A 22821-nucleotide genomic window follows, 5' to 3' on the forward strand; every position below is an offset into this window, starting at 1 on the left:
TTTTCTCTCAGTTGGTCAGAACAAAAGTGGCAGACATGCTACTTACTTGTTCAGATGACATTTTCTGGTGAAAATTCTTATTTTGGTCATACTTCCAAGACGTAGAATCTGTGATTCTGAAGTACAGTATCCACACCGATGTGGTGACTGACAGCAAACATTAGATTCATCCGCGCTGAGGAGCCGTGCCGATACACAACCCACGTAAAGATGATAATTCCGCAAATAACTGCAATTGCAGGTTTCAAACAGAGGTGGCGACAAAGAGGCAAAACTTACGGTTTTGCAGCTTTAAATTAACAACCACAACACCGGTCACTGTGTTTATATTCTTGTTAACATAAATTCATTTTAATTAACCATACAATGATATCACAGAATAGTTTGATAGAAACATCAGATTTCAAGCATGTGCAGCAGTGTTTCAGTACTGAAAGTCAGGATCTCTCCACCAGAAGTGGCAGAGCGCTTCTGTGACTGTAGGAGGCACTATAGAGTTTCCCCACAGACTTTCCCATGATCTCCTCCTTTCTCTCCTCTAGTCACACTCATTCCCCTCCCCCATTTTGATACTGCTCTGTGGACATGCACAGGCCTCCATCAGCCAGCCTGATAGGTCTTAGTTTCAGGCTCTCTCCCTCAGTCCCCAACCTTCCCACACCCACTAACTGGAGCACACATGCTGCTCTCTTTCCCTCAGACTTGCATAGCAGAAAAAAGTCATTCTTTGGAGAGTGACAGTGCACAGCCATATCATTCCTCCATTTTGAAACCCCTACAACAAATTATATTCTCTTTATAGTCATGAGTAGACTGACCTCAGGGTCACAATCAGTACAATTCATGACATTGATTTCAGTAGCTACATTTACATGCACCCAAATAATCCTTTTATAATTTGGATTAATGGCTCAATCAGACTGAAGATCCTTCATCTAAACATCTTAATTTATCCAATTGAGCTTGAACTTCGATTAAATTGGAATGGGTAGTGTAGACCTAAAATAACGGACTCTTTTCACAGACTGTGACGACACGTTTTCATTTTTTTTTTTAATTTTTTTTTAAATGTAATTCACATTTATAACGCTACATATTGTGTTATCAGTAAATGACAATTACTAACGCTGCTGGGAGGGTGTTTCAACGGCTGAGGGAGTGACGGCAAATTTGGCATCTTTCTCTTTTCTGACCAACGCAATCAATGAAATATATTTTTCCCGTCTTTTGTAAAATGTTGTCTATAAGTTTACCCAACTATGACAACTTCTGCTTCTGAGAACCCCGAAAATGTGAAAAGGGTCCATCCAATCAACAAGACAAATTTAAGAATGTGAACTCTTAAAAACCAACTATTTTCTCAATCGGATTATTGATTGAAAATACCTTGCGCACATGCAGTGTTGTGATGCGTATGTTTACATACATTTAACGTCTTGCAAATGTGCGCACGTATTTACGTCTCATGTTTTACGAACTGGTCAGTGGAAGAGATTGAATATTTACTAAATATCTGCTAAAAGCTCTTCTGAAATAAATGTCAGCTTTCTCTACATTTTGTCATCAATGCAAAAATGGCAATTATGCTCACGGTAGCTCCGGCGACATTATCGCAGTTTTTTTTCCCGGATCTGAACATGCTGACTGGTCACCGCACACCGCACGAGCTTAATTTTTGTTCAGAATACATGTAATGCACATGTAAACGAATATGTGAATCAGATTGCAACATTTGGGGTTCATAAATAGAACTTCAAAATCTGAAATTGGATTCATTCTAAAATTGTCTAAAATTTGTGTATGTAGACATTACCTAGTGAGTTGAGGACAGTCTTGAGCATCTTGTGCGAGTTAAAAGTAAAAGCCTGTTTTTCAACCGGTCTCCTCTTTATCAATCCAGTAAATATCCAATTTCACTCCGAAATGTATTACAGTGATGAAATGGGTTGTTTCATGTTGACTTAACTATACTATATTATACTTAGATGTATACACATGCATCCTATGCTGTTTAGTTAAATATACTTAAATCTCCATTACTGTATTTTTAGTCCAGAAAGTCTCAAGTTCTAATAACTAAAATGTGCAGCTCCCTTACAAACTCTGTGCCCAAGCAAATGAAGAACAGCGAGATCAGAGAATTGCATTATGAGGTGTTGAGAACAGCGCCAACCTGCACTCAACTTTTGAGAGAAAATACTGAATATTATACTTATTTTCCATACTAGTCCACAAAGGAAAGAAAAAAAGAGTGACCTCTGAAATGTGTAGTTTGCAGCAGTCCAAACCCGCAAGGTCAAAAGGAAAGTAGAAAAAGACAAAGATGATAGAGACTGACCAGGGTTAGAAGCATTGTGAGATGGACAAAACAGCACTTTATTGTTCAGAAATGCTTGCAGTGACAAAGAAAAATAGAATAAAGGGGATAAACAAAACAAAAACAACAGACAACATAAACTGGAGGTCACAAATTTAAACATACAGAAAGTTAGACTGAATAGAGATGCTCATTCTGGACCCCAGGTCACAACAGAATCCAGCCGGAGGAAATTTTTTTTTTTTAAAGCGTGTAACTGCTAAAAATGGGAAAACAATAGCAGTCAGCAGAGGCTGAACCAAACACAGGCTAGTCTACTTAGCACAATGCTACAGTGGTCAATTTAACTGCCAAATACTCTTACGTTAGGGCAGATGTGAATGTATGGAAAGCTGCTCTGGAAGCAAAACACAAGTTACAGGATGGTGAATATATTTATATATATAAAAAAAAACAATGCTTCAATTATAAACAGGCAAAACAAAAGCAAGAGATTGTTCTTTTATTTTGCATTATTTATACTTAGATATATTTTTAGCAAAAATGCTATACTTTTGTTAATAAAAGTAAACAGGAAAAACAGCCACCGAAGCCACATCCATTGTCTATGTGAACCAATGTAGAGCATATGAACATTAAGTGTGAGCACAAAAAGTATAGCAAATCTTTTTTTTTTTTTAAATCAGTGAGTACACCTACACATCTCCTTAGACATATCTAAAAGACTGTACAAATATACACTACCAATACTATATGATACCATGAAATTTAATAATACCTGTTGGTTCTAATAATCACTCCTTTTGGAGCGGCTGAATGAACATCAACAAGTATGGTTATGTTTCTGGGTGTTAAAGGAACAAACTGAAGGCAAATCATGTATTGTTTGGTGAATGTTGAGTGTTTTCTTTCCCTATTCTAAGGAGGTCAACCCCAGCTTCACAATCAAACAATTTGCATTCATCTTCATACTTCAAACTGTAAAACATGACTTTTTTGCCTTTCTCAAATGGCTTTAGGTGTTGAGGGAAAAGAAGATCCTTATAGCTACCATCTGTAATGTAACCAAGGTCCAGATTCAGAAGTTCAATGAGGCAGCATTGTTGGTGTACATCAAAGTACAGCAAAAGTATACATGTGCATTTTATTCACCCTGTCCAGAAATCAGACCTGTTGCTTGGTTAACTGAGTCTCTGATTGTTCAAGCTTGTTTGTGATACCTGACTGACATTCGCCCTTTCGTTGCCTTGTTTCATTTAACAAGTCTTTCTCCCCATAGCCGTTTTCGCTGTGGGTGTCCTCCCTGATGTCAGAGTCACTTCCTTCCACTTTATCATTTGTCTCTGGTTCCTCACTACTAAGGGACTGTGCATTTAGACTAGCATTTTGCACATTCACCTCATTATCGCTGTCCGAGTCCACAGCAATTGGTTCAGAATTGACAAGTGCTTCAGGTTTTAAGGTGCTCTTCGTTGAATCATTGCAGTTGCTCCCTAGGATGGTCTTTTGACCATTTGAGTAAAGCAAGGCTTTGGCGGAACCCCTTGTTAGCGTCCCATGCTTCTGCTGCAGGTCACCATTGGTTGTAGCTCTTTGCCGAAAGCGAATGGCATTTGCAGATCTGCCTATGCGATACTTAGAAGTTCGTCTTTTATGGTCATTTTTATGGTCATTTTTATGGTTCTCGAAATAGCACTTTGAGTCAAACTTAATGGGATGATGCAAATCTACAATGTCTTGCATTTTGAATCCCAGCAGGACCCGAGTGTTTAACGTTTCACAATTCAGCATACATCTCCTCCTTCGATTTGAGAAGTGGCTCGCAATGTCAGATTTCCAAAGCCAGAGACTGGACGCAAGCTTCTCCACCTCTCGGCGAGTGGGGTAAGGCTGCCTGTTGAAGTACTGAGTGAGGAAAGCTTTTCGTGTCTCGTAGGACTCATTCTCGTAACCCTTCGGGTCCAGGGCAAAGACTACAGGGTCGTCTTGTTTGTCAGTTGAAACTGGTGGGCTATGCCCAGTCTGGTCATCGGTTCCGGATTTTCTTCTCTTTGGCTCAGTTTGGTCGAAATTTGCTAAACCTGCCCGTTTGAGACCAGCACCCTGTGCCTGCGCAACTCTCGCAGAGGGAGCAGGCCGGCCGTTTTGAGTTTTGCTGACACCCCGGCAGTGCACAAGATGCAAAGTGATAGTGGAAGCTGTCATGTTACTAGTGTAGACGCCAAGGCAATGGATGCACTTGTAAGTCAACTTCTTCTCCACAGGATGAACCGTTTGTATAACTTGATGGCGGTCACGCAAGTGATGAGCTAGAGAATCTGAGATAGGTCCCTTAAGAATTGAGAAGCAGAGAGGACAAAGTGTTTTGCCTACATCCTTCTTATAAGGTACAGCTGCTTGTGGTGTAGCCTTAGCCGGTATGACGTCTGAGGCATCTGAGGGTATCTTTGGGACTTGTGGGGTAACCTGTTTATTCCCCTGCAATGATGGTGGTAATGCGTTGTTTTGGGCATGGAATGCCACAGATTCTTCTGGGGCATCCCGCATGTTATATGTGGTGACGATCAGCTGGACATTCTTGGGATTTCCCTGCTGAAGTGTGAGGTCAAAAGTAAGTGGGGAGTCTGTCCGTGGCCCAACGGATTCATTGGGATGTACCCCTCGCATGTGCGTCACCATTTTTTCCACATCATTGAATGTGGCCCTGCAGTGCGGGCAAGATAAGCCATGTATCAACATGTGGTTAAGAAGTGTGTCGCTAGGTAGGTAACGGTTGCAGTATAAGCATTTACTGGTGAAGTTGTGAATTTTCATGATGTAGTTGGCCACCGCCGGTACCTTTTCCGCTTTGTGCTCCTTTTCAAAATGCGAACTATACACATTTTCTGGAAACAGCTCATTGCAGATGGTGCAGATCTTCCATTTTTGAGTGTAAGATGTGCCGATGACAGAGTTGCCCTTCTTGGAGGTAACAGATGACACTGTAGTAGCTGCTGCCTGAACTCGAGAGTTCAGCTGAGGGATCTTTAGTATGGAAGTGGATGCAGATGCAGAAACCGAACTGCGGAGACTAGCAGAAAGCTGTGGTTTGCTTGTTTGAGACTGCTGTGGGATTGACAGCTGAACCTGTTGTCCTCCGATGGTCAAGGATTGTGTAGTCCCTGGCTTCAGACCAAATGCTCCCTGTTTCAGGTGAACACCTGACAGGAGACCACTTGAGTTCAAACTCCCTTTAGGAATGACAATTCGGCTCAGCTGCTGAGTGGATAAAGGCCGTACCCCAGTCACTACTGTACCCTTTGGCATTACACCAATGAGGCCCTTATCACCCTGAGCTTTAGGGGACACCATAATCACAGGCTTCGCCCGAGGTACTACTACATTGGTGTGTCCAATCATGGCAGTAACTTGATAACCAATGCGCTCATGGTCCTCAATGACATGCTGCACAAGGGCTTCATAGGTACGGGGTACAAATAGGCACCGTTTGCAGTGGATGGCTGTGCTCGTACTGTTAGCACCACCAGAATCAGCATTGCTTCCTGCACCAGAGCCTGCTGTTGTCCCATTGGGTGGTGTTATCTTCTCACCAGGCCTCACCAAGTACGGTGCCGCTACGTGTTGAAAATGTTCTCGGTAGATATGCTTTCGCACCACATTATATAGTGGGTCCCTGTAAGTGCATTTCTTGCAGTAGTACACTGCTTGCTCTATATTATCACGTGTCTTGTCCAGTCGAGCACCATCTTTCAAACCAACCCCTGCTCCCTGAGGTCCTCCAACATTCTGGCGCACCATATTGTTGGGCATATGAAACAGTCTGATGTGTGTCTCCAAAGTCTTTTTGTTCCCATTGTAAGTGCAATAGGGGCAGTTCAGGAGAATGCGGTTTTCAAAGTCCTCACTGTGCACATTACGAAAGTGACTCTTGTAGGCAGAGAAAAACTTGGAGGAGAATGTACATCCTGAACAACAGAACGGCTTTGAGCGATACTCCTAAGAGGACAGAGGACAAATGGGTAAGGAAAAATGGAGATACGCTTAAAAACAATCAGACACAAAAGATTATAAAAATTATTTTCCTGTCTTTAGGTAACACTTAAGATACTACTCACTTGTGATTTGGTCATTGAGGGATCCCACATACACACATCGTCCCATGCGGTGTTTTTAATGTAGAACTCATTGGGAACAAAGTCCTTAAAGTCCTGGAGGGGAAAAGAAAGTACAGAGTGAAAAAGACTTTATAAAGGTTGTCTCAATACAATAAAGATTAATTTAAATTAATATAAATATGCAATTTATATCTGGTATGCCTTTTTTTTTTTTTTTTTTTTTTTAGGTGTTTTAGGCAAATTTTACAGGAATGCTAAGGGGTTAAATAATGAAAGCATATTTTCATCTGATTGTTCTTCACTAAACAAACATCACATTCTATTTTTATTTATATGCACCAACGTAATACATAGTAATAAACAGCCATTTACCAACATATTTTTATAGACTATTTTCTAAAACATTTCAAGGCATGTTCTGCTTTTTAACATTAGTAAACCATAGTAAATCGCACATTGTTTAGAGCAGGTTGTGTTGATTTAAATGAGCCCACACACAACATAACATGATGCAGAGATCTTGAGAAAATCCTCACGGAGTGACGTGACATGTTTTCCAACATCATTTGAAAGTTAAACCAATGGAAACTGGATCTCGGGTATGGTGGGTAGGGACGATGTGTCTCGACCATTTGGAAACTGTTTTACAGCTGGAGCGTGCTCGGATTGGATTGATTGCTCAGATTAACAGGTCTTGATTTACCATGCACCATACAATAGGAGCGTACAGCTGAAACATCACTGGAAGATCATCGATCGTCAACCAGGATCCTATTACTTGTTACTTATTCTATGTAATTAGAAATATTTTTATGCTTTATAGTAGCGTTTATACATGCAAGTAGTTCTTATGTTCAGTAAAACACTCAGATCACTTGTTTGGAGACTAGAGGTTTTAAAAAGGCTACCTTGGTTCCAAATGCCATAACTTGATTACTTTGAGATGCCAACACAAAATTTGGCCCACATGCAGTTGACATGATTGTGAATAAGCTCAAACTTGATTTTATGACCTGTCATATACTTTCTAATAGTCATCATGTCAAGCAATAACAATAAAAAATAAATTGCATCATTTTTTCTGTGGTTTTCTCAGCAGTGTTGTAATTTAAGAACCTTGAAACATGATCAAAATCTATTTTCTTCCAAATTTGAAAGGTTTTCTAACAAGTGAGGCCATGTACTTGATACCTTTTTTTTTTAAAAAGTATAAAGTCAACAGAGAGCTTACATATCACTTATATAAAGTTTAAATGATCGGGATCGGCCGATCACATTGACAAGAAATCAGTAGTCGTATCGGCTAGAGTTGTCAAAAGTACCGACCTCGGTACCAAGTCTAGTATCGGCCGCAAAAATCCTGATCGGAGCATCCCTAGTAAAAAAAACATACCAAAAAGCTGGTTGGCTACAGATTTTACAGCTACAGAATAGTAGCACTGTGACACAGAATGCAACGTGGAAACAAAATCATTTGGAGCTGTCTAAAGGTGAACCAGATGGTCCATGATATTGAGTATGTAGACATTTAACAAGTCAAACATCAAATTTACTTACATCAATGTGCTCCCTGCAAAACTCCAAGCCAATGTCACCCAGCACTTTTTTCACATTTTTCCTAGCTCTCCTTAGACTGCTGAGGTTGTTCACTGGGAGTTGAAACATTCTGCCACCTGAAATTCATCACATTATTACCATCACGAATGAATACAGAGTCTGTATTGTTTGAATGATTTCAGAGAACAATTCATGAATAAAACATCATTGATTGGTTATAAATCAATCATATCAGTTTATCTCACTGTGACACGATCAATCTGACCATTTAAATGTACCCTGATCCAGACCATATAGCTTCATGTCAGAGAAATGGTCACAAGGAGAGAAATAGGTCTAAAGCACAACAAATGAGTCAGTCAGCATCTTTCTCTAAGTCTTCATCACAGCCTGGGAAAATGAGCTGAATACTAAACAACTTACTTTTGACACCAAACAATATCGCTTTCTTATTTTACTTATGTCTTCACTGACACCACTACCAACAAATTTATACATGAATGACATTCAGATGAGACATTTCACAATAGGAAATTAATTTGCAGCCTTTGTATGGTAGTATGTAATTATCATCAAAGGTACTTATACAAATGAGAATGTCAATGAGAATAATAAAAATACATGTATGAGGCGACAATTACAGAAATCAACCTCTGTACTTGTAAATGTGGTGGTCTATATGACTGATCCAAACAAACTGACACAACCTTACACACTGTTTTGTTAAAAAGGAACTGAGCACATTAATGTTTTATAAAATAAAGGGATTATTACAATTAACTTTAAATACACTACCGTTCACAAGTTTGAGGTTGGTAACATTTTTTAATGTTTTTGAAAGATCTCTTATGCTCATCAAGGCTGCATTAATTTGATTTAAAAAATACAGTAATACTGTGAAATTGTATTACAATTTAAAACAATTTTTCTATTTGAATATTTTAAAATGTACTTTATTCCTGTGATGGCAAAGGTGAATTTTTAGCATCATTACTCCAGTCTTCAGTGTCACATGATCCTTCAGAAATCATTCTAATATGCTGATTTGCTGCTCATTTCTTATTATCAATGCTGAAAGCATGCTGTGCTGCTTAATATTTTTGTGGAAACCGAGACACTTTATTTTTCAGGAACGTTTGATGAACAGAAAGTTCAAAAGAACAGAATTTATTTGATATTGAATTTAACATTTCAAATGTCTAACTCTCACAATTTAATGCATCTTTGCTGAATAAAAGCATTAATTTATTATTAAAAAGTTAAAATCTTACTGACCACAAACTTTTGAATAGTAGTGTATTATTACATCTGTTTTACATGTAATAACAAAGCAAAATTGAAATCCTTCATGGAAGCAAAAGTGCTTCAGTACATGATGTATATGTACTCCTGGTTGGGATGGCACGGTTTCAAAGTATGATCACACAACCGAAAAACAAACACGTCCAACAAATCTGAGGCCAACATTCTACAGCATCAGCACTGCAGATCTGCGCTCTAACAAATATCATTAATGAAGAAATAAACATGCACAACTGCAACGCCAAATAAGGCCGGTCCCACTGCAGCCCTCAGAAATGAGGTCAAAGATCAACTAAGGTCAAAGGTCATGTACCTATCTGACCTGGATTCATCATGGGAAAACCTGCATCAGCTCTTGGACTCACCAATGACAAGCATCACACATTACACCCTGCTTGAACAAAGAGCAGCAGTTTCACTTCGGCACTGAATGGGGGCTCTCTCTCTTTGGTTAGGCGTTCCTCATCTCCTCGCTGACTTTCTCCCATCCTTTGTAGATGGCGCTAGAGAACAGCTCTTCCTCCATGTTATATAAGCCTCTCCCTGTTCTGCCTGCCCTTTTTCCACTCCCTTTCTTTATGCAGGCTTCTGCATTACAGCCCTGGAATGGCGCCTCCTGTTGAGGCAACAGCAGAGGCCAGTGCATGGAAAGCCATATCTGCAATGTCTGCTCTGGATGGAGGTTATTTGATGTTCCCTTAGAATACAGATGACTTGATATATATACATACGCATGTACACAAGCAAATCTCAACTAATAAAACTGAAAATTAAAATATATGTGATCTGTCACGTGATTATCTCATGGTCGTCCATATCCAAAAACATGAATCCTGTGTTCATGAGAAAAACATAATGCTGTCAAACACATTCAGCATCATCTGTTCATCAAAGGCCCAACACCACAGCTACAGTTGCTAAAGTAAAATTGTTTAAATTCAAATTCAAGCATTGCAATTTGCTGAATGACATCTATACTACAACTACCCAGGATGGTAAAAATACTGAAGTAAAGAGCAGACTGATTATTCATAGACCAACAATCATTACAAACTACATAGAGCAAAATCCAATACACAAGTACATGACAACACACTGACGAGGAGAACAACTGACCAATTAGAGTCCAATAACAGCCACACGTTGGACTGTTTGGTTTGTTGACATGTCAAACACGATCAGATCCAGTAAGCGCCAACTTTGGTTCGTTATTAGTAAAACTGCGCACGTTTAACTGACAGCGCTGATTCGTTAATTAAAGAGACAGTTCACCAATAAATATTAATAATGATATTCAAGTAATTTATTCACCCTCAGTCATGTTGTTCCAAACCCGACTTTCTTTTCTTCTGTGAAACACAAAAGGAGCTGTCAGGGAGAATGACAGCCTCAGTCACCATTCAACGCATATTTTCCCATGCAATAATAACATCTAATATTTCATTTAACGTTAGTATATCAAAGAAAAAATGGGTTTAGAACAACATGTGGGCGAATAAAAGATGACATAATTGGTTTTATTTTTTGGTGAAGGTCCCTTTAACGATTGATTCGTTGCAGCGCGAGCTATTCGTGATGAGTTAGCCTAAAACTGTCATAGAAAACAGATATATAACAGTGAACTGGAGTGAGTGGTCTGATTTAGGGTCTGTGTAAATGATAAAACCACCAGTCGGCTACCAAAACCTTAGTTACAGTTACAACGGTAAGAACACATAAAAACTTTATTTTTTAATTCACGACCTGAGAGAACTGCTTAACAACTGTATGGCACATGCAATAAGCTACATTTTCCACCTGAGGGTCGGGTTTACTCCCTCTAGTTTTCCTCCAGGTCTTACTTAGAAGCGAGTTAGCAGGTCTCTTAGTTGAGTCGCACTCGGTTTCGTTACCCAAACACACAACGGGGAGAGAGTTTACCTGACCCGCGTTCCCGCAAGCCGCAGCCCGTAATGTCACTTTCCCGCCTCCCGAGTTGAGCGCCTCGTCCTCCGCTTCACGGGCGGACACACCACGCCGAAAGAGGGAGCTCGACTCCTGTCACGGGCCGACCCAGAGCTGTCTGTTTGCCGGGAATGAGCTGCTGCAACTCATCTAGCACTGCCTGTGCTGGTCTACGGGGGTCCTGGAGGAAAAAGGAGCGTGAACCGCCGAGCGCGTGCTGCGTTTGCGATGATGCACAGTCCACAAGACGCTGAGGACGGTATAATTGACTGCAATTAACGTAATCCGCCATCCACTTAAACAATACGACCCGGTCCAGTACCTATACTATCCAAAATGGCGTGTGAAAAAGGGCGGAAGTGACATGTGCGTTTGATTAGCATAAAAAAGCATTGTGCCGACGGAGAGGCGTTGGGTGTGGGATTATGTGGTGAGAGGTGTCAGACGACCACCAATCCAATATTTACCCTCCACCTTAGCTTACCTGAAATGCATAAGAGTGTCAGTGCTTGCATATAACCTTTTCTTAAATGCTCCAGAAATTGGTGTAAACAGCCCCTGGGTGCAGTTACATGGAATGAACCCATAGGGGGCGCCATCGGCTGAAACTTGATTGGGTAGAGGCGTATGCGTCAATTCTGCATCTGGTATCTACCCCCGCAGAGAGTCGGATGTATACAGTGCCTCAGTACTCAGCCAGCATTTGAGCATCATGAGTTCGGGTGGTGGCGCTGTACCGCGCTCATGCGCAACTCACCGGGACTACTTCTGCATGTCAAGTGCTGGGGTTGCAGACTGAGCCATGGTGATTCCCCCACCCTCTGGGCCTTGAGCTCTGGAGTTATTACCCCCTTGGTGTTAGCAGCATCAAACTCATCCAGGGGAATTCCCTGCCTTACATAAGTTTGGGGTGTCATTTGGGACTGAACACCCTAAACCCAGAGAGGAGAAATATTTCTTTTTGGATATGTCACATGATAGTGTAAACACTCACTACACTAGACTGATGGCAGTATCTCATCATAGGATGAAGTCTATTGTTTTCCTGGAACACTGACTGATGTGTGAAATTCAGTGCATAATACAACCTTATCAGTTCCATGCAAGTTAAAAGTATTATACAAATATTATGCATCCAGACGATTATGTCCAAATACATTGCATAAGCAAAATAATTTTGCAACATTTAATGTTTATTTCAGGGTATGCATCTTATAGCCACTCATAAATGTACAACATTTGTTCTGAAGGATTTTTTTCCAGGCTGTTAAAAAAAAAAAAAAAAAAAAAAAAAAAAAAATCAATATACATATAAATGTTCACAGCAATGCAATAGAAGCAGCATTTTGGGTTCACCAAAGAACCTTTAGTGAACAGCTCTTAAAAGAATCATTTTTTCTTAGTGTGAAAAACAATTTACAGGGCTCCAGACTAACTTTTATTACTAGGAGCACTGTAGCCCCTTATTATTTTAGGAGCACAAGCAGAAAATGTAGGGGGGCACCTTAAATTGACTTTGAAGCTTTGAAGCACTGGGAAAAATAGTGTGAAGCACTTAAAAGTTCTTGAAAAGTGCTTGAATTCCACACTCAAAAGGTTGCATGAACCCTGAAATGAATAATATAATAAACACTATTCCCCGGTTTCACAGACAAGGCTTAAGCCCCAGACTAAATTTCATGTTTGAGCTGTTTTAACTAAAAGCAACTTTCATGACATATCTTAAAATGTTAGTGCCATTGTTTTGTCTCAAGATGCACACCTGCCACACCAATAAAGTTTTTTTCTAGGGTACATTTATAAAAGCTACTTAAAGGTCCAGTGTGTAATATTTAAGAGGATCTATTGACAGAAATGCAATATAATATACCGAACTATGTTTTCAGTGGTGTATAAAGACCTTATATAATGAACCGTTATGTCTTTTATTACCTTAGAATGAGCCATTTCTGTCTACATACACTGCGGGTCCCCTTACATCGAAGTCGCCATTTTACACCACCATGTTTCTACAGTAGCCCTAAATGGACAAACTGCTGTACAGAGCGCGTTTGCTTAACTGGCTACTCTCTGCTGTCTCAGAAGATGACATCTTTGTCCTGTGTCGGCCATCGTAGCTTCTCTATGTGATTTGAAAGGGAGGGGTGAGGGGTGGACTGAGCTGTTGGTTACAATTCGCAACCTCACCGCTAGATGCCGATAAAATTTACACACTACACCTTTGAATGCCCTAATTGAGGCCACATCCACACAAAGCCACAGCTTTCCCTATCCGATCTTTTTTTTTGTTCTAAAAACAAATTCTGTAAACACGTCGTCATCTCAAGAAATATCTGCGTACATGCGAAACCACTGAAACCGACTCAAAACGATGTAGTATACATGCCAGACCAGTATGTGGTGCTATAAGTCTGCCACAGATACACTAAAAACGGAGAAGAAGACATGGAGCATGCGAGACATGGGGTGATGACATCATCGTTTCGCAAAATATACGGATTAGCTGCACACACGCAAGGGTGTCGTTTTCAGATTTATCCACTTTGGGACTCGGTTTGAAAATTTCAGGCTCCCAAAACGTTGGATGAAATGCTGATACGATACAAAATTTTTTACGTATACATCTGAACGCGTCTCCGTGTGGACGGGCTCTGAACTAAGGCCTAATCCTGGCTTAATCTAAGCCCTGTCTGTGAAACCAGGCCTACATCTGCCACAATACCATGATTACAGTTATCGTCAGTGCTGGGTAGTAACTGATTACATGTCATCTGGATTACTTAATAAGATTCCAAAAATTAAGTACTTCAATTAGATTACATTACGTTTTAAAATACTCATAATCAGACTAGTTACTTTTTTATTGATTACACATTATTCTCACAATGGCAGTAAATTTTTCATAATTCATTGATTCTCCCTACTACTACTTTTTTTTAATAACCTAAAGAACCCTCTTTTACCATAAAGAAACTTTTGTGCAATGGGAAGTTCCACGAATATTAAGTTCTTTGTGGAACCATCAATACCCGTGTTTCCACCGAAATTACCCGGAACAATTTGTCCCAGGAACTTTTTTGCTCCAAGACCTATTGCTAGCTGCGTTTCCATAGCGATCTAAAGTACCGTGAAGATAGTCCGGTGACGTAGGACTGTGTGTGACTTTCTAGTTCCCGCTGGATTTCGTCCTCCGCATATTAGCTTAATAAAGCCTGAACCTCATCGTCATGTCCATCGGTTTTATTTTTTAAACTCCATTGTTGATTCGAATAGCAAACGACTCTTACTGCACGCAACACAACAGACTTTAAATAAACGATGGTTGAAATAAAATGCTGCATGAACTCCAATCAGCATGTTCAGCGTGCAAGACCCACCCCCGAAAGTTCTGAAACTTTGAAAAAGTACTAACTAGTGAGCAGGTACTTTCAGAGGGGGATTTTTTTACACGGAACTTCATTTAGACCCTGGTTCCTGCGGTTGAAACACACCGAGTACCACCCCAAAGTTCCTAGTTCCTGGGTAAAGTTCCTGCAGAGGAAATGCGGCTAAAGTCAATAAAGAACATTTAAGAGTATAGCCTCAAAAATGCAGTTTGTATAAAATAAGTCTTACCACTTTTTCAAAAAAAGTCAGCTTACTCAATTTGGTCCTTTTTATTAAAATGTGTTTTTACATTTTAATGTACATTTCAAAATATAGTCTAAAAATTAACCAGACTAAGTGAAAGATGGAAGGTGGCAAATCCAAGAAATCCAAAAGCTACTGTAGCCTGATATGCAACATATAACATATAACATAATGAGCTTATCCACTACAGTTATCCAGTAAGTGCTGATCATGCATCACAACACTAAACACAACCAAATGAGGTCAAAGGTCATGTAGTGGCAAAAAGAGTGAGCAATCCTTTCAGGAAGGAGACGATTTCATTTCCACCTAATTTGGACTCCCCATAAACACGATCCACAAATGAAATAGGAACCTGCGTAATAGACAGACAAGACCACTTTCAGAGACCTATAAAATAAAGCACTCTGCTACTTTGAAATAGATATAAAAAAAAAAATACTTTACTTGAATGTATAAATGTATGCAATGTAATTTAGTTCAGTATAATGCAGTAATAGTTCACAGTCATAATAGTCTTATTATTATGTAAATGATTCTCTAAAAACATGTATTTATTTATTTTAATAAAACAACATTCATAGGAAATGTAGAACGAGAGATGTGCTGACCTCCCCCACTGTATATCCCAGCTGTCTCGCACGGACAATCATCTCCATCTGGAACACGTAGCCTTTTGACACACACTGCTCTACTAGTTTTTCAAGAACCTCTTTCTTATAAAGTCTGAAACACATAATAGGAAGCAGTATTAAAATAATGTAATATAAAAAAAAAGCTATAATTCATTTATTAACATGCACTAACCTAAAACTCCCTGTGAGATCAGATGCTCCTGGTCTGAGCAGCACTTGTGTGACAAAGTTTGCCCCACGACTAAAAAGAAAATAATTATTACAACAAAGTAATCTAGTGCCATAAAATCAATCATAAACATGGACATTGATGTGTTGCAGAATATGTGTATATGTGGCAGTAATAAACTATACAGATAGAGTTTCAAAAGGATGCGAAATTTCTAATATATCTGTCAATTATTACAAAATATATTTCCTCAGTCAGCTGAAATTTACAGTCAAATACCTGATGAGTTTCCGGCGCAGATCCCATCCATACACACCACCGTCTCCTCTGTACCTTGTGCCAGACACCAGGTCAAATCCACCCTCCTTCTGTTTTCTGAACGAAAAACAAATTCATGTAAGTGGCTGCTATACAAATACATGTGATCATGCTATCATAGCAAAACTATAATGAGCAGATAAAAAGTCTTTTAACAGTAATAGAGAGGAAATGACTTACTCAATGAACTGTGGGATAAACTTTGGCTGTGGGGGAGAAGAAAATAAATCACTTATTGTACACAAATGCTCCCGAAGGCTTCACTCAGTGAAGCAGAAACAAATGATTTATTTAAATTTCTAGTAAACAAGCTTGAAGCAATCCAAAACTTTGTGACAAATCAATTTCAAAGACATTTCCAGTGGTTCTTTAAATTAATTAATTCAAACAGATTCACTAAGGAGTCATTCAGACTGATTTTGTGAACCGTTTGAGCCCATTTCTGCTACATAAGAAAACAAAGTCATAATTGACAAAAAAAAACCAAAAAAAAAAAAAACCATTTTGTTATGCGATTGAAAAGTCTTTTGTAATAATATTAACTTACGTCTTTACTATGACTTTTTATCTTATAATTATGACTTGGTATCTCATAAATATGACTTTTTGTGTCATAATTATGATTTACCAAATCATGATTTTTTTAATTACGTGTTAGAAATACAGATTAATTAAAAGAAATCCTACTCAAAAGAGTGATTCTCACAAATAACTCACAGTAATTACACAGGTTTGTAAACACATTGTACTATATCCAAGATACATATTTTACCAATTAAGAGCATAACTAGAAAACATTTAAGGCATTATAGAACTTTTCATGACATTAATTTCCATGACTTTTCCAGACCTGGAAAACACAAATATTTCCAGCTTTTCCACAGCCGTGGGAACACTGAATAGCAGGATTTACTCAAGGAGGTACAAAACAGTATATAATCAAAGAATGCTTACATGATGTGAGAGATCTGCATCCATAATGATAACGAAGTTTCCTGACGCATGTTTAATGCCGTGGATGTAAGCCGTTCCTGAAATAACATGAACGTAAGTCACGCTGTGTAGCTCTAAAGGAAGTATTAAGAAATATGAACCAATTTACCTAATCCCAGTTTTTCTGCTCGCGGTCTCAGGAGCTAAAAAGAAGAGATATGCCATATTTTCATGATTTCTTTCAACATTCAACGAGCTGTCAATCATGTGGTGTGTATTATTATGCACAACTTACAATTTTATCCGCGCCGTATATCTTCTGCAGCTGCTCGGCGATCTGCAGTGTTCCGTCTGGACTACCATCATCAATGACTATGATCTCGTAGTTGTAGCCACTGCATTAAAACATGGTCATTTGAACAAGAACGCTCTTTTTAAAACAAACGAAATACCTTTTCTTCTTAGGGACTCTCTAATCAGGTGGTTATGTTCTGTGATGTCAGTGACAGCTCATCATTAGGACTTCTACAATCTGACAAGTGGTTGTTTTCCGGTTCTTGACACACAACAACACAATTACCTCTCGCCGAAGTACTTCACCAGCAACCACACAATCAGTGGGAGGTTTTCTCGCTCGTTGTAGGTTGGTAACAAAACAGAATATTTGTCAGACTGCTCCCGAGTCTTCGGTTTGCCTCTACGGCTCGCCATGTTGGCGTCTCCGACAAAATAAACACCGGATGTTTACATCAGATACGTTGTCCGTGGAAATCACTAGCTCCGTCCTTTGGTTCCGGAGCACACAACGCAAAATATTTTACAAATTCAAGTAGTGTGAGTGAAAAACATCGAACAATGGTCTTGTACAGTTGTACAATAGTAATGTGTAATTCACAGTACAATTCATTTAAACATAAAGGTTTAAAGCTTCAATTTGCAGTAAAGTTGTATGTTAGTTACACTTTACATTGGGATAACGTCTTGAAAGAAATCAATACTGTACGAAGTTGTAAGCAAAATGTTACAAATACGAATAAAAATATAACATTTGACCCTTTACTGGGCACATCCAGAAAAAAAAGAGAAAGAAATAATGGACACATTTTTCTTTGCAGTTTGTTGCTCCTTCTGGCAATTATAAAGACAAATAAAATAATATTCATTGCATTGACGTCTGTCATTTACACTGAGATATAAGGCTTTCCTCCTGAAATACTCATAGATTCAATACTCATAGATGTGTTCAGCAAGTCATTTTAAACCAGATTACATAAAAAAGATAATAGTTTCTTGAAAATGACCTCACGTTATTAAGGATTTCACTACTGCTTGCATACTAAAATTATGCTTGTGAAAATGGTATTTTGTAAACAGCAGTGATTTTGTCTGGAATGAAAGTGAATGCGAACAGTAACCATTGACACAGCATGACAGATCTCAGGTGAGTCAACATTTTTTAACAGTTTCATTTCATACAGGTTTACATAAACATGAATTAACACAAAAACAAAAGACCAGTTCACTTAGTATAATCCTATAAAATACTATGGACAACACTTCTGCATATGTAAAAGACAATGAATATAATATCACAGTGTATTTCATATCAACATATGTATTGCTCTTGCAAAATATTTCTTATTTCATATTTAAAAAAAAAAAAAAAAAAAAAACCAGAAAGATCAAGAAACTGGAATGGAAAATATTGGAAGTAATATGCCTTCAACAATATACACACATATAGTGCATTAAATACAATAAAATACATTTTGTAAAAAAGTAGAAACATTCTTAGTGCGGATATTGTTCAGTAACACACTAGTTCCTCGTCTGGATGTCCTTCCTCGTCTGTCTCTGTAAAATAGAGTCTGAGTTTGTTGTGAATTCCTCTGTGCTGCACAAATAGTTCTGTACTTGAATCTGCTGTTGTGTCGCAGGTTGAATACTGGGTAACACAGTCAGGGTCAAGGACGATCAGTGCTTTGTTGATCTCAGAATGGGTGTATTGAGCTGAGATCAGCTACCACTTTGAGAAAATAAAGTGAAAAAGATTCCATCAACAGGCTCATTCAAAGTCAACGTCTGGCAGAATCTCTTTATCTATTATGCCACGCAATGTCTTTATACAAAGTCTGGGGAGAGAGAGGATTCTGGCAGTGCTTTTCAACTCAAGGCTGGTATCCGAGGTATGGATCCTCTAAAAAAGATAAAAACATACAGTCATTTTACCCAATGGTCAAACATAGGCTTACACTGTTTTTCATGGTGGTCACAATGACACATATCTTTACCTGCAGCCAGGGGTCCTTGATAACATCCACTGTTGTCACATACACCAGGGGGTCCGACTTCTCCTCGCTGACCTGAAGCTCCTGGAATACCTGGAGGTCCTGCTTTACCATCCTCGCCTTTGGGACCTGGTTCCCCTGTTTTACTTTCACCTGGAGGTCCTGGTGAAGTAGAAACAAATATTGGTGCTATTAACACTTAACAATCCATTACAAAGACATTATGTGTGTTTGTGCAGAAGCAAAAGAATGTAAAACAACAAGACCAATTTTCAGCAAAAGTATTGTGAAAAAGTCACGTTCAAGTCCACAACGTTAATCTACTAACTCCCCTGATTGCTTTGTCGGACATAACAGCGGATTTGGCGCTATGATTGGTTAGATCGCCTGTCAATCAAACTCCCGGCAAAGGGTCAATTTTGCCCCTCCAGTAAATTTACACTTTTTTTTTTTTTAAAGACATTTAGATATTTTTATTGGAAGACAAGACAAAAATACTGATTAATAAAATATTTTTTGCAATGTTTTTGACACTTTTGCTACAGGAAACCTAAATGTGACCCTGGACCACAAAACCAGTCATAACGGTCAATTTTTTGAAATTGAGATTTATATATCACCTAAAAGCTGAATAAATAAGCTTCCCAGTGATGTATAGTTTGTTAGGATAGGACAATATTTTGCCGAGATACAACTATTTGAAAATCTGGAAATTTGAGGGTGCAAAAAAATCAAAATATTGAGAAAATCGCCTTTAAAGTTGTCCAAATGAAGTCCTTAGCAATGCATAAATTAAATTTTTATATATTTACGGTAGGAAATTTACAAAATATTTTCATGGAACTTGGCATAAAAGAAAAATCGATAATTTTGACCCATACAATGTATTGTTGGCTATTGCTACAAATATACCCGTGCGACTTATGACTGGTTTTGTGGTCCAGGGTCACAAATATGATGATAAAATGATGACAACCCCATTAAACAATTTTACAAACACAGCTGTGTGATACACAAATATATTTCAATACCTGCAAAACCCTTTATTCCCTGTGGTCCCAGCATATTTGCTCCTGGAGACCCCTTCTCACCCGGCATACCTCTGCGTCCTATAAGTTAATCACAGAATTATGTACATAACTTAAATTCAAAATGTGACTAATGGCAACCATCAGATGTAGAGTTTGCCTAAGAAAAAAAAGTATGGAGGCTTACCCTGCTCACCAGGGTACCCAGGTCTCCCAGACTCCCCTCTGCTTCCTTGTCGCCCCTGAGGGCCTCTGGATCCAGGTGCCCCTCTTCCCCCTGGTATACCAGGCTCTCCTGGTGGCGCTACTGGTTCCTGGATGGGCACTGGCTTTCGATTCATCTCATTCAGAAAAACATCCAACTTCAGCACTTCATCTAGAACACAATTTATTATCAACTCATAATTGAAATGCAGTTACTCAGGCCAAGATTTCCATCAAAGCTGCTTTTAAATTCTGCATTTACTGTGATTGAATTAAAATGGATGTAGTCAGTGTACTACATACTGTGCACAAGCTTTTCACAGGCCTGTGTAACAAGCTGGAAGATCACAGCAAGAGATTGTGGCTCGCCCTAATAAACAGAAGAATTATTAAAACAAAATAATCTATTTTAAGGTTATGCAAATAGCAAACATGCAATTTTGTAATATACCTTCTCTCCTCTCTCACCCTTACTTCCAGGAAGACCCTGTGAAAAAATAATGTAGTATTAAACACTCCCATCTGGAACATCTACTTAACATTAACCAATTTTATCCATTCTTTTTTTCCCCAATTATATCAAAAATCTTTTCTGGACATCTATCTTGGCTGGATTATGTGGATAAAAAGTTTTACTCACGGTGGGCCCTACAGGACCTAGTGGCCCTCTCTCTCCCACTGGCCCTGGATGACCAGGCATACCCTGGAAACCCTACAAAGTGTAAACACTGATGTAAATAAAAGTACAATGAAAGCATGCATTAGACACTCCTTAAATGCATATGGCTGTCTTACTCTTGGCCCTGTGATTCCTGGGCTGCCAATGTTACCCTCCACTCCTCTGGTGCCCTGTGGGAAATTTATAGACAGAAAGATGAATGACAGACTGAACATTTCAAATGCACATTGGACAATAACAGCCTTGAGCCACACAGAGACTTGCCTTAGGACCAGGGATGCCCTCTTCACCTTTTGGACCAGGAGGTCCTGGTAAACCCTGCGAACACAGAGAGAAGAAATTCCTGAAATTAGATAGCATGAAAAACACTACTAATATGACCAGCTACAACCGTGGCCTAAAAGCTCACCTGACTCCCAGGTCTTCCGATATCTCCTTTTTCCCCTCTTGCTCCTGGTGGACCCTTATATAGACAAAGAGAGATGTTTTTAATCTGTTCCAAATGCTCATATGCACTAGATCTTCTCTGTAGAACAAGTGTAGACGTACCACTTTGCCCATTACAGTTATTCCCCGTGGACCAGCAGGTCCAAGAGTGCCAAAGCCACCTTCAGGGCCCGGTTTACCAGGTGGGCCCACCTCACCCTAGAGAGAAGCAGAAAAGGGACAGAAACACATGAATGAGACATACAATACTGTTCATATAAAATTAAAGGGTTAGTTCACCCAAAAATGAAAATTCTGTCATTAATTACTCACCCTTGTGTCGTTCCACATCTGTAAGACCATCGTTCATCTTTGGAACACAAATTAAGATATTTTTAATGAAATCTGAGAGCTTTCTGTCCCTGAATAGAGATCCAACGCAACTACCACTTTCAAGGTTCAGAAAGACATCATTAAAGTAATCCATGCGACTCCAGTGGTTTAACCTTAATTTTATAAAGCAACGCGAGTGCTTTGTTTGCGGAAAAAAAAAACAATTTACCACTTTATTTATGAAAATATTGATATGCAACGCACGTTCACGAAAGCATCACAACACATGCGTGTTGTATTCAGACTCACGCGTCAACAACGCCACTTTCCTACCTTTTTGGACCTTGAAAGTGATTGTTCGTTCTCTATGGAGGGACAGAAACCTCTCGGATTTCATTAAAAATATCTTCATTTGTGTTCCGAAGATGAAGAAAGGGCTTAGGGATATGGAACGACACGAGGGTGAGTAATTAATTACAGAATTTTGGGGTGAACTAACCCTTTAACACTTTTATTTAGCAAGGATGCATTAAATTGATCAAAGACATTTTTGATGTCAGTAAAGACATTTTTGATGTTACAAAATATTTCTATTTCAAATAAATGCTGTTCTTTTTAATTTTCTATTCATCTAAAAAATTTTGGGGGAAAAAAATGTACTAGTTTCCACAAAAATATTAAGCAGCACAACTGTTTTCATCATTGAAAAATAATACGAAATCAGCATATTAGAATGATTTCTGAAGGATCATGTGACACTGAAGACTGGAGTACTGATGCTGAAAATCACAAGAATAAATTACAGTTTAAAATATATTCAAATACAAAACAGTTATTTGAATTTGTAATAATATTTTACAATATTAGTGTTTTTACTGCATTTTTGATCAAATAAATTAGACTTCTTTCAAACATCTTACCGACCCCAAACTTTTGAATGGTA

General features: G+C 38.8%; 3 protein-coding genes across 3 annotated transcripts in view; all 3 read right to left on the reverse strand.

Annotated features, from left to right (window-relative positions):
* Positions 1-2803: 2803 nt before the first annotated feature.
* adnpb (activity-dependent neuroprotector homeobox b) lies at positions 2804-14735 on the reverse strand. Its single transcript, XM_051879177.1, has 4 exons — positions 11212-14735; positions 7990-8105; positions 6433-6525; positions 2804-6313 (listed from the first exon to the last, which is right to left on the reverse strand). Exons 2-4 carry the CDS (start codon positions 8095-8097, stop codon positions 3482-3484), a joined length of 3033 nt encoding a protein of 1010 aa, XP_051735137.1. The 5' UTR covers positions 8098-8105; positions 11212-14735; the 3' UTR covers positions 2804-3481.
* A 141-nt stretch (positions 14736-14876) lies between these two features.
* Positions 14877-17701, reverse strand: dpm1 (dolichyl-phosphate mannosyltransferase subunit 1, catalytic). Its single transcript, XM_051879180.1, has 9 exons — positions 17501-17701; positions 17216-17315; positions 17090-17123; positions 16942-17018; positions 16168-16193; positions 15949-16044; positions 15673-15741; positions 15477-15591; positions 14877-15220 (listed from the first exon to the last, which is right to left on the reverse strand). The coding sequence occupies exons 1-9, from the start codon at positions 17629-17631 to the stop codon at positions 15116-15118; spliced, it is 753 nt and encodes a 250-aa protein (XP_051735140.1). The 5' UTR covers positions 17632-17701; the 3' UTR covers positions 14877-15115.
* Positions 17702-17805: 104 nt separating this feature from the next.
* The window catches only part of LOC127504498 (collagen alpha-1(XX) chain), a 31641-nt gene continuing 26625 nt past the window's right edge, over positions 17806-22821 (reverse strand). The window contains exons 32-42 of the mRNA XM_051879176.1: positions 21669-21764; positions 21529-21582; positions 21384-21437; positions 21236-21289; positions 21081-21152; positions 20892-20927; positions 20744-20810; positions 20424-20612; positions 20240-20317; positions 19212-19370; positions 17806-19117 (exon numbers count right to left, since the gene is read on the reverse strand). Of these exons, the coding sequence (XP_051735136.1) occupies positions 19089-19117; positions 19212-19370; positions 20240-20317; positions 20424-20612; positions 20744-20810; positions 20892-20927; positions 21081-21152; positions 21236-21289; positions 21384-21437; positions 21529-21582; positions 21669-21764 (888 nt within the window). The 3' untranslated portion in view covers positions 17806-19088. The remainder of the gene's footprint in view (positions 19118-19211; positions 19371-20239; positions 20318-20423; positions 20613-20743; positions 20811-20891; positions 20928-21080; positions 21153-21235; positions 21290-21383; positions 21438-21528; positions 21583-21668; positions 21765-22821) is intronic.

This window comes from Ctenopharyngodon idella, chromosome 22 (assembly GCF_019924925.1).
Source record: "Ctenopharyngodon idella isolate HZGC_01 chromosome 22, HZGC01, whole genome shotgun sequence".
In the NCBI taxonomy this organism is placed as follows: Eukaryota; Metazoa; Chordata; class Actinopteri; order Cypriniformes; family Xenocyprididae; genus Ctenopharyngodon; species Ctenopharyngodon idella.